The sequence below is a fragment of the Plectropomus leopardus genome, chromosome 15 (assembly GCF_026936395.1).
Source record: "Plectropomus leopardus strain MGB_pleo_1.0 chromosome 15, ASM2693639v1, whole genome shotgun sequence".
Taxonomy (NCBI): domain Eukaryota; kingdom Metazoa; phylum Chordata; class Actinopteri; order Perciformes; family Serranidae; genus Plectropomus; species Plectropomus leopardus.
The window spans coordinates 14,830,691-14,843,005 of record NC_142190.1 but is presented as its reverse complement, the minus strand read 5'-3'; the positions used below and the strand labels follow the sequence as shown (position 1 = coordinate 14,843,005).

Sequence of the window (12,315 nt, the reverse complement as noted above, 5' to 3'; positions counted from 1 at the left end):
ATGTAAATACTGCCTTTGATTAAGTCTTCAATTATTATTATTATTATGAGTTGCAAACAGGTCTTGTGCATTATCCTAAACATAAATTCAGCTTGATCCTCTCCCCTCACATCCTCACAGATTTTATCATTAGTTGCTCTTCACACCAGCTCTTCTTGCAGAGTAACAGAGGGCAATTTAGTCAATTTAGAGAGTCACATCCATGCAAACACGTCAGCCCTGGGTGCTGTAGGTCCGTGGGGCGCTGAGGTGCTGCATTCCTGGATGAGAACATTACAGCTCCATTAGAGTGGAAGTGAGGCGGTGGGGGTTTTTAGATGTACAAACATAGAGGCATATAACGAGGTAAGAGAGATGGGCCATTGCTGGAAGCTCTCCCAGAAAACAGTTTGAGATCATCATCATTTTTTTCCTCTCACTCGTGCACCAGTCGTCTTTCTTACCTCTCTTTTGCTGAAAGCCCTTCTCTCACTCTACGTCTCTCTCCTTCTGCACCCCAAGGTAAAATATGGCAATCTATCAGCACCATCAGAGTAATTTTTTCCTTTTCCTAAAACTAATCTTAAAGTGGAGGCAGAAAATGTGTCTCTTTAAGATGAAATGTGAGTGAGAGGGACATTCAAGAGATTTATCTGGGTTTATTTAACATGTGCCAAAAGTTACAGCTGGCGGAAAAACTGGATCCTGTCCACCCACCTGTCTCCCTCTTCAGCCTGTATTAAAGCCTCTGAGGATAGTGCAGATCTAACACCGACTAAAAATACACAGAGATGATGTCACTTTCAAAGTATTTTGCACTCTGCATATCCTGAACTCTTTGTAATTACTGTCAGTTAATCCCCCTCCCCGCCAGAATCAAAGGCTTAGACATAATTATTCCTCTTCTCTGTTTGTTTGTTTTTTTGCATTGTTTTTCATACGAAATTAGAAAAAATCTTGTGTATTAACATCTTCATTGCATTAAATATGGTTCTTATTTGTCTGACTCCAGAGTGACTCCTCTCTTACTTTGATAGTAATGCTCTAACTTCTCCATCTTAATCTCTTTCCCTCTGTTCTTCCATGTAGGTACTACCTGAAGAACAATATGGAGACAGAGACTTTGTGTTCAGATGAGGATGCCCAGGATCTCCTCAGAGAGAGTCAGATCTCTCTGCTGCAGCTCAGCACCATGGAGGTCGCTGCCCAGCTCTCCATGAGAGACTTTGAGCTCTTCAGGAACATCGAGTCCACAGAGTATGTAGTTGTTTTTAGTTGTTGTTAATTGGCTTATAGCAGGTGCATGTCATATTCTTATGACCACAATAACTGTGTGAACATTTCAAAAAATAAACTTCATCATAGATAAAGAAACTCAAATCAGACAAGAAATTAAGAGTCAAATTTTCTTTCCTGAACTGTGAAACAACTGTTGTTGCACAGTATAAACAACATATCTGTTTTAACTTCTTTCTCGTGGTGCTCAGGTACGTAGATGACTTGTTTAAACTCGACTCCTCGGTGGGAAGTGGCAACCTAAAACAGTTTGAGGAAGTCATAAACCAGGAGACGTTTTGGGTCGCCACAGAGATTCTGAAGGAGCCCAACGCCCTGAAGAGAATGAAGACCATCAAACACTTCATCAAAATCGCATTGCACTGCAGAGAGTGCAAGAACTTCAACTCCATGTTCGCTATTATCAGGTGAGCTCAGTGTACAACTGTCGAAGGGTGTGTGTGTGTGTGCTTGTGTGTGTGTATAATGGCTTCCTAAACTAAGCGTGGCGACGCATTGTTTCATCATTTTCCCTATTTTTGCCTCAGTTGTTGTAGACATGATCCTCGTTCTGTGATGACAGCTATCATTTACTCCAGCTCCCCTGACAGCTTTTGTGTCATATGAGCTTGCACTCACCTCCTTCCCTACACCCTCAGGAGACCCAGCCTTGTCTCCTCCCCCTCCAGCCAGCTCACTGAACCAACCCTGATTTTCCAAAACCACACAGACTCTGCCACTGCAACCCTACAGCATTTTAAAGCAAGAGTCCCATAGCAACTGTTACACTTATTGTTTGTTGCTATAGTTAATTTCCCCTGGCTGCTGTGGTTTGGCTTTCAGATTGTTGTCAGACAGACATGAGGATGGATCTCCTGTTTGTCTGTTATAGGATGTAAAACTCACCTGAGGGGATGCAGGTTAGTGCTGGTAGTGTGTTTTAGGGGTGAACTTGGAGATGTGATTGTGTTTGAACCCACCAAAATCTGCATACCCATGTGTTTGTCTCTGCACGAGCAGTTGTGAGTGTGAGTGTGAGAGTGTGTGTGTGTGTGTGTGTGTGTGTGTGTGTGTGTGTGTGTGTGTGTGTGTGTGTGTGTGTGTGTGTGTGTGTGTGTTAGTTTGTCCCAGTCCCGAGAGTAATTATTCAAAAACGCACTTCATACTCTCGCTGCAGCCTAGCCTGGTTTCTAGGTTGTTTAGTTAGTGTTTTATGTTGCAGTGTGCCCTTCTTAATCTACAGTAATAACCATAAGAGTGTATAGTCTGCAATGTTAGTGCAGCATCCATTTAAATATAAATGCTTGAAGATACAGCTCTGCAAAAACTATTACTGCTGATGTAATATAGTTTGATAGGTTGAAAAGATTATAGTTTCTGCACAGCATAATATAAATACATAATTCACATTTTTTCTGAATGCGCCAAGGATCCATGAGTCTCATGCTCATGGATCCTTGCTATGCTGTCCTCTTGTTACGCTCGGTCATGTGGGACCACATCTACTCCAACTCTAAGGAGCGCAGCAGTATGGTGATGGTCTGACCTCCGTGTCCCCTTACACTCACAGCAGGATGTCTTGGCACATATGGCTCTCTGATGCATAACCTGCCCAGTGATGGGGGCATAGCTGCTGCTGTGTGTGTTTGTATGTAGAGATAGCATGCAGGGTTTTCTGCAGTATATTATAGTTGACGCACCCTGCTCGGCTCACCTGAAATACAGAGCACCTCCACTAATGTCATTTTTATGTGTATGGTGACATCAGGGCTTGTAAGGGATTGTTTCAAGCTGGCTGTCCTGAGACTTGACAAATATTTGTGAAACACAAAAGTGCCCAACTATCAAACTGTCCAGGTTTCGCCACAAAAATAATAATAATAATAATGATCATTTCTACTTGTTTTTATCACTCACAAAGAAGTTAATCATGTTATGTAAACAATGCATCTTGCATCTGAATTGAACACTGATTTGTCTGTTTGTGTGGCATTCAGTCAGTATGTCATTGTCAAGGCTGTTGCTATGATGCATGCAGTTCTTTCTGAAAGAACCTATGAGCACAATAACGCTGAGCTTGTTCTTTCATAAAGTACCCGGTAACAAAAATGCTGCATTCTGCACACGCTCTACAAGAGTAGATTTTCAGGTGTGCACAGTTTATAAATGATTTGGTGGATTTAGGGAGACAAAGCATATTTTTTCTTCTGCCATGTTTCATGTTATCCGTTGAAATAATTGTCCCCCATCCTGATGAAACACCTATGGTGTGTGCATAAGGGCATACAAGTGCCTGTGCATGAACTTGTGGTACATGCAAGGGTCCCAGTTTTGGGGTTGGATGTATGTTCACCCTTTTCATGCAATGATACCTCCCAGCAGAGAAAAAAAATCAAGAAAAAACAGAAAGATTGTGACAGGAATGAAGGTGCGAATTTGAGCTGATGAGCGAGCAACAGGAACTGGAAAAGGTAATGAAGAAGAGAGCTGAAATAAATGCGTTGCCAGTCATAATTATCAGCTGTCTAAATGAGCCTGCTCAGAGATGACATTGCCTCGAGGAGGCTTCTGCTCTGGAAAATGGAAACCTTGCTAACTGAAGATGATTAGCTTAAAAAGTAATAATTGTACAAATGTCAGTATGGGGTTTTGATCGGGATGTTTGTACTGAACACACACACTAAAAGCTATCCTCCTTTCTTCTTTCTCCTCTACCATTCTCCAATCCTCATTTCTACCTCTGTCCTTTCCCTCCCTTCTTCCCACCATAACCCATTTATCTCTGCCTCCCTCCCTCCTTGCACCTCTTTCCTCCCTCTTGTAGCGGTCTGAACTTGGCACCGGTGGCTCGGCTGCGGAGCTCGTGGGAGAAATTGCCCAGTAAGTACGAGAAGCTGTTCGGAGACCTGCAGGACGTCTTCGACCCATCCAGGAACATGGCCAAGTACCGCAACGTCCTGAGCAGCCAGAGCATGCAGCCACCCATCATCCCACTGTTCCCAGTGGTCAAGAAAGACCTCACCTTTTTACATGAAGGTAGATGATTTTGTGGAGAGCACAGCATTTCTTGATGTGCCTTTTTTGGTGTCATAGCTACTCACATGTTGCCACATTTCCTTTAACAACTTTGGCCTAAAAACAAACTGAGGCCATTTCTGAAAGTTGACATGTCATTCTGTCACAGTTTAATGTCCCCCTACTTCCTCTGTGTTGCACGGAAGGTCAATTTCAGTCTCAATCAGGAGGTTTACTTCTGCTAAAGGCTTCCCCATCTTGCCTCCTTCACGTACTACACACCGAGTCAGGTCAAAACTACCCAAACTGACTTCTCTATAAAGATTTTCTCCTAAAATGTCTGTGCAGAGCCATGTTAAGAAAGGAAAAGAAAGTTTCCCTAATTGTGCAAGTTGCCAAAAATTCTCAAATGGCCCAGCATGACTCGATATGAAAGACCACTTTGATCTCCTAGAGGACTGACGAGAAGGAGACCAGAACAAAGAGATTTTTCACTTTGAAGATTCGACTTAGAAATATTGTTGCTGATTGAATCTTTCAAATGTCCCAAAATATTAATCATTTAGCTCTTTTACAGTGTTGACAGCTAACTTCAAGCTCACTGTTGGTGTGTGTGTGCGCACGCGTGTGTGTTTTTGCACTTGTGTGTGCCCTCACAGGCAATGACTCAAGCGTGGACGGTCTTGTGAACTTTGAGAAGCTGAGGATGATCGCCAAGGAGATCAGGCACGTGGTGCGGTTGACCTCGGCCAACATGGACCCCGCCCTCATGTTCAGACAGAGGTTGGTTGTTTTGAATTTTGCTTGAACTCTATGCTGTTGGAGCCAGTTTTAAAGATACAGATTGCTCCAAGCTGTTTTAAATCACAAATGATAAATTCAAACCCCCACCTCTAGCATTTTAGTTAATGTTTTGTTCTGTTTTGTTTTTGTTTTTTGTGGTTTTTGGAAAATGATGAAAATCTGTGTTTTTTTTCCAATGCATTTTTTTCTCAGTTTCCCCTACACAGTGAGGTTTAATTAGCTATATCATAAAAATGTCACATTCAAAAGTATTCTCTAATTAAACCAGTGAAACTTCAAAAGCTAATGTTGTGAAAATGTACATTTTGAAGCTATTTTTGTTGGTTTTTTTCCAAGAAAATGTGGTGGAAAAAGAAGCATAAGGTGAATTTTGTGACTCAGAAATTATCATAAAATCCAATGAACAGCTGATTTGCGGAATCGGAAAGACTCCAGTTAATTTACTGTTAACAAATAAGTCAATTCATGGTGTCTTAGTATATTTGTGTATCTTTGAAATGCACTCCCCGTTTCCCGTAAGCCAGACTGTAGCAGAACTGTAACTTCTCAGAAAGAGGCACGAATGCAGGGCGTTCAGTATAGCGAGGCAGATTAGAGGTTTTAGAAGACGCCTTTACTGCTGAGGACTATAAATGTGAGCAAAAACGGGAACCACTTACACCAAACCTCCACCAACCAGCCTGGATCCTTCACCAAAAGGATCAGGCACACACTTGAGGTCTGGTCCGATCAATTCCAATTCACTTCCTGTCTGGTTCATGGCACTTGTTGGTTCACTTGCATTCCTCTACTGGACTGGAACGGCACCAGAACACAAGACATGGGTGGACTGGAAGGGAGGCAGAATTGATGCCAACCGCAGTGTGTAGTTCGTATCACTCAGTTTGTGTGTGTTTGTCACAGTCTGTCACTGCTGCAGTGCATGACTGCCCTCTGCAGACACTCCCTTCATACTGCAAACTCGAGATATTTTCACAAGACAGGAATTTAAGACTTTTAGAGAAATTCATCATTATATCATATATGACAAGAACTTTTCAAGGTGACACTGTTATTTGTTTTCTTGAGACCGTGATGCATAAGGCTGTAACACACACTCTTCAGGTTGATATGGGGAGATGTCATATGTCTGGTGTCCTCCCATCTCCAATCATTTCTTGTTTGTTTGTGGTGGCATGACCTCTACATAGTCTTGTCCCCCCTCAACCCCCCTGAACTTGTCTTAAAGTCACGCTTCAATCTTCACGCCTCTTGCTTGCAGGAAGAAGAGGTGGAAGAGTTTAGGGTAAGTTTGTCCTGGTACCGGTTTCATCCTGTTTCGGTCCGGACCAGCTGAAATATTCAATCCACCCTGCATCCCCATCACCATAAGCTCTGCATGTCCCCCCCACCCCTATTACGTTACCCGAATGTCCATGTGTGTCCACCTGTGCTTGTGTGTCATTAAACCTTCCATTTGCAGTGCCCGTTCACCTGAACCACACCAAAATCCATCATTGACCCATTAAGTGTTGCCATGTTCATTAGATTGTCTGTTGAGTCATATAGTAGCTTAAAATAAGTCATGCACATAGCCATAGGTTAAAATTGAGGTTGTTAAAAGTATCAATACTTTTTCAATACCACGTGTAAAAAATGATATGATCACTGTTGATTATACATTTTTAACTTAATAGAAAGTGCTGAAACTATAGAAAAACAGATCTACAATCAGATTTTTAACACAAGGTTGCACAGATGAAATAATGAGAAGAAAACTGGTCCTCAGCCTGTGGCTGTTACGCATTTTCTCAAGCACAGAAACCCAACACATGACTAGAGGCGTTTGTTCAGTATCTTTTTCTGCAATAGCACTGTTTGCTGGTTGTTAAAAAGAAAGAAAAACAATCCTATTTTGTATGCCCAGGATATTTTTTTATGTACTTTGGTAACAAAAGAGATATCAATCTTTTTTTTTTTTGTACTAGTATTGTATCGAAGTTTAAAATTCTGTTATCCTTAAAGCCCTAATAAGAAGCAATGAGGACTATCTTAAATTACACATTTCTGCCATTTATCATGCAAATACATTTTTTTTATATGTTCATGTACAAGTAACCAGTCAAATATTTTTTTCTTTTCTTGGACCCAGGAGAAAAGAAAGAGAATATTAGAAGGACTTCAAAAACTAGAGTAAACATTTTATATGAAAACGGAAAAATATAAAGTAAAAGAGATAAAAACCTCTGACCAAATTATCTTACCCTCAAGGTCCATTTCTACCTTTTCAAGAGCTTTAAATGACATTACATGAACTCCATCATCAGGAGTTTGCTATATTTTCTGAGAACTTCTTATCCATGTTGGCTTAAATGTTGAAGATTAAATCTGATTTTTGATCTTGGAAACAGACATGGATGTGAACATGATCAGCCAGAACAGAGACAACATTGACTTTGAAACCCAAACTTTTAAGACAGTGTGGACAAGAAGTCCCTAAGGTGCTCAGAATTTATTAAGTTGCTTCAGAAAAGTTACTAAATGGACATTTAGGTGAGACTATTGTCAACCGCTGTTTAAAACCCTGTATTGCAAATCCCGCCCTTCGTAAAAATTAAGTTATACAAACCATGACAGGTACTGACAGATACTATTTGACTCAGTTTTGATGTTTGTTCATATCTGCATCCCGGCATAATATTCCCCATATCAAAATCTTGTGCCTCTTTTGTTTCCTAACCCTTTTTGCCTCCATCTGACAGAATGTCCTGCTGTTCTTTACTGTGATAGCATGGCCCACCAGCGAGAGCTGCCTCCCTCCCAGTTGCATGGTCCTGTTTTAAAATGCTATGCGCAAACACAGACAGATGTACAGATTTTATAATAGAGGAGGTATTTGATAAGACAGTAGTCGTGTCCATTTTTATCTGTGATTGTACTTATTGTTTTTTTGCCATTCTTTTCTTCTCTCTTTTTCTGTCTGTCTACTTCCATGTGCATTTCTCCTGTTTCTGTCCTCATTTATCTCCCTCTGTTCTCTACGGACTGATCTTTCTCCATCCTTTATCTTCTGCTCATCTATCAACACTTCATCCATTACTCTTACCTTCTTAAATTCCCTCCACATCCCATTGTCCATCTTTTACTCTCCTTTTTTCATTTCCTTCTCCTCACCTCCCCTTTGTGTGTCGTTTCTTATCATCTTCCTCCCTCTTCTTCCTTCTCTCATCTTCCTCCCTTTCCTTCCTTCTCTCCTATTCCTCCCTTTCTCTTCCCTGCTTTAGGTCCTTAAGTCAGGGCAGCACCAACTCCAACATGCTGGATGTGCAGGGCGGCGCCCATAAGAAGCGAGTACGTCGCAGCTCGCTCCTCAATGCTAAGAAGCTGTACGAAGATGCCCAGATGGCCAGAAAGGTAAAGCAGTACCTCTCCAACCTGACGGTGGAGATAGACGAGGAGAAACACCAAATCATGTCCCTGCAGTGTGAGCCGGCTTACAGCACCTGTGAGTAACACAGAAAATGAGATTACTTTATTAAGTGAACCTACTTTTCATCAGTACCTTCATTGTTTATATATACATATATTCTGTGGTATGATTCATATAATTAGGGTACAACTCATATATTTAGGGTTAACTGTCGGAAATATAAAGCTGAAAAAAATGTGAGGTAAAATGTATTGATTTTAGAAATTCTTAATGGTGTATTTTGTATTGTAATTTAACTGGATGATACCTGATCTGACAGTACACAGTATACTGTATCCTGCACTGTACCCAGGTTACATTTGTATGATTGACTTGCACTGCCACCTAGTGTATTTGTAGATGTTCTGCAGAAAATAACAGGAATCAATTGATCAAGTCAATGATAGATACTGCAGTAAGCATTCTGTATAAAAAAAAAACATGCACATAAAATATTGATTTTAGTATTACTTTGACCCTGAGTCATTGCGCTGGAATTTTTTCTGTTTTTTGTGCATCTGAATTGTATTACTGAGAAGAGAATCAGTATTTGACCATAATATTTAACAAATCCCTCCTCATATTATAACTGTGTTTTTGTCATGGAGTAGCAATAAGCTGAAGTGATGTTTTTATCCATTTTAAATGTTATAATCTTGACATTTTGCAGAGCAGATCAATTTTATGGTTTCTGCTTAGGTCTAGAAAGTTTTAAAAAGTAAAAAAAATTGTGATACAATTTTCAAAAACAACTTTAGCTAGGCCTTGAAGGGTTTACAGATTGAACAAAGAGCCCAGCAAGATGTGTAAAATCATTGTATCTTAGTTCCCATATGCATGTGACACTTCAAGAGTGCAGTCAGTAGTAAAATTATCCTCACAAGGTTCAAAATTTCAGATGTTTTGAAGTAATTCTGTTTTGTTCATGCATTGTTCCTCCTTTTGTGGTTTTAGTGTCTAAGAACTTGAGCGAGAGACGATCCACCAAGTCGGACATGTCTCCTGTGTCTCTGCGATCGGCGCTGCCCTCAGCGAAAACACAAAATAGGGTGTCACAAGTCCTTCAGGTCCAGGTCCCTCTAAACCCACTACGAAAGAAGAGCACTGCCAAGGACATCGGCCCACCAAGTTAGTACACCTGCACTAAACTGTTTATCATCATTTTACTCGTTTATGTCAAGTTTCGCTTTACTTTTTTATGCTTTCTTGTATTTCAGTTTTCTTCTTGTGGACTGCATTTTCTTTGATAATAATTAACCCTTTGTAGACAGAGATTCCACAATACTGCAGTGAAAAAGATCAGCCATAATGCAGATTTTGCTCTTTTAACACTGAACAAAACGATGCTAGCATAATGCTGCTCCCATGCGTACATTTTGATAGCAAAGCAAGAGAGGCGTGACTTGTACCACAACAGTCAGCTTCTCGTGTGTAGTGTCACAAAGTAGTCAGTTTGGCTCTGTTATTATCCCCATTGCTGGCTTAACGGCAAAACTACAAAGCCTCCTTTCGACGTTTGTACGTTTCAGCAAGATGGAATAACTACACAACATTTCCACCCTCTACACACAGCATAGAAGAGGTTACAGATAATGCAAGAAAAACTTGCATTTCTCAGTCCTGTATTATTACAGTTCCAATAGATTCCCAAGTTAATTTACTTTTCTGTAACCTTGATCTTTTCTCTCTCTTTTTTCTTCCCCAGACTCCAACTCTCCTCAGGTGGTGAAGAAACCTCCAGTGAACTCGTCAGAGGAGTGGAGCACCAAGAGACCTTCTGATGACACCGTCTCCACCATCTCCTCCCTTCACTCCAGCCCCACGGTGTCGCCACAGGGCTCTCCACGCAAAGGTCTGATACAGAAACTAATCTCTTTCCCCTCTCTATGCTTTTATGTTGGGATAAAAGCCCTACGTTACCCAAGGTGAAGAGTTAGAGAAGTAGTGAAAGTGTCTCCTCCAAGCAGAGCTCTGAAACACTAATTATAATCTTACTCAGAAAGTCAGAAACCATGTGAAGTCCAGAAGTTAATTTATGGTAAATTTCACACTTTACTGTTTATAAAAACTATAGTGATTGCACATGCTTTTTGCTATTAATTGTAACTGAGAGTTCCTTTGTCCTGAATGTCCTCGTGACTTAAATTTCCAACCATCCCGTTGTTTCAAGTTAAATAAAAAAGCACTTATATTCATCTCTTACGTTGGCTCTCCTTTCCCCTTTTCAGTGGGAGGTGTGGCCAAGTCCCAGAACTCCAGCCAGATGAACTTGTCGGGATCTTCGTCATCACTGACCAGCGACGCCAGCACAAAGGCCGGCACCATCAGCCTGCGGAGCTACGGCATAGGTGGGGCTCTCCTCCACAAGAGGATCCTGCTGATGACCAGGCAGGACAGCCGAGAGAGCAGCAGGGAGAGAGAGAGTCAGACAGGCGAAGAGAGGAGGGAGAAAAGAAGAAAAGTGGAAACAGAGAAAGAGGAAATGATGCAAGAGGAGACAGATGGAGTTCAGAGAGGTTTTTTTCCCTCAGGGCAAAGAAGAGCGAGATCGAGGCAGCAGAAAAACCAGGGTCCACAGACAGATTCAGGGCTAATGCTGCTGAGGGAAAGAGCAGGAAGTCCTACACAGAAATTTACAGGGGCGCATCCCATGGTCCACGTTGGATCCATGAATCTGTCACCTCACCAGCCCCAGTTAATGAGACCCAGACCCCCAGAGTCCCCCATCAGGACAAGGCTTATGTCACCATTCAGGATACTGAGGGAGAGGAGTCAGTCCAGTGAGAGGCCACATGTTAACAGTGGGGAGGGAACAGCAGAGATTGTGACCTCCTCACCTCAGGATGAGACACAAAGACAGGCAGAGAAGAGAGCCAGGAGATCGGACAGCCCCAACCCCTTTCTTTGGCTCTGCAGAGACCGACGTACCAGGAGAAAAACAGTTTGACCAAAATAACTGATCGATCCAGTTATTTGCAGAGTGAATTGTGAGAAAAAGAAACTGGTGTTATTTCAGAAAGATATTTTGTCAGAGGTTGATGATCAACCACAAAGCATAGCTTGTGACAGTCAAGTCAGCACAATTTATTTTGGAAGCACAAAAGCAAGTGAGAGAAAGTAGTTCCAGCGTGAGTCAACGAAAGGTGACGTGAGATATATTTTTCAAAGAAAGCATTTCTAGCAGATAAGAGAAACACATTTCAGGAACTATTTCAGTTTGTTCGCTGAATTCTTCCAACATTTCTTCGTTTATGGGAATAAAGCTGTCAGTTTTTCTTGTTGTGGCAAAATGTGTCGTCAAAGTAGACAGCATACTCATCTTATCTCTTTATCTGCAAATTTAAGAAGAAATAACCATGAAATATCCTTTTACTGAAATCCAATTTAGAAATGCATTTTGACAAAAAATGATTCATTTTCTGTTGAAAAATGTAGGTGTTGATAGTGACTGTCTTTTGTGGCATGCAATATTTTATAGCTATATTTTCTTACTTTTTTTCTGCAGTCAAAAATGAGTTGGTTCAGCTTTTTTTTGCAGGTTTTTGTAATACATAGTTCAAACTGTGACCCGAACAGGGCACTTGCTGTACTCTACAGATGTTGATGGAAAGCACTGCGCATGTCATGGGGACAATAATGAGTGTTATGGATTCTTACCAAAATAACAGTGTTGTTTTAAGTCTTTGCTATTAAAAAGGGCACAGGAAGTAAAGATTGGCTTTCCAGATTGTCAAAATAGTATGAATTTGTTTCAGGTTTTGTCATCGACTGGGTGCAGGGTGATTTGAAATGTA

The 12,315-nt window shown here is 41.1% G+C and overlaps 1 protein-coding gene across 7 annotated transcripts in view; it reads left to right on the top strand.

Moving 5' to 3' along the window:
* Positions 1 to 12,315, top strand: part of rapgef6 (Rap guanine nucleotide exchange factor (GEF) 6) — a 170,698-nt gene that overhangs the window by 149,155 nt on the left and 9,228 nt on the right. For 6 of the 7 annotated variants that reach the window (XM_088088061.1, XM_088088063.1, XM_088088062.1 and 3 more), the window contains 9 exons: positions 1,069 to 1,236; positions 1,467 to 1,682; positions 4,079 to 4,290; positions 4,929 to 5,052; positions 6,335 to 6,358; positions 8,337 to 8,557; positions 9,476 to 9,649; positions 10,227 to 10,373; positions 10,750 to 10,869. In XM_088088061.1, coding sequence (XP_087944187.1) covers positions 1,069 to 1,236; positions 1,467 to 1,682; positions 4,079 to 4,290; positions 4,929 to 5,052; positions 6,335 to 6,358; positions 8,337 to 8,557; positions 9,476 to 9,649; positions 10,227 to 10,373; positions 10,750 to 10,869 — 1,406 coding nt within the window. The remainder of the gene's footprint in view (positions 1 to 1,068; positions 1,237 to 1,466; positions 1,683 to 4,078; positions 4,291 to 4,928; positions 5,053 to 6,334; positions 6,359 to 8,336; positions 8,558 to 9,475; positions 9,650 to 10,226; positions 10,374 to 10,749; positions 10,870 to 12,315) is intronic. The other variant, XM_088088060.1, reaches the window with a different exon arrangement.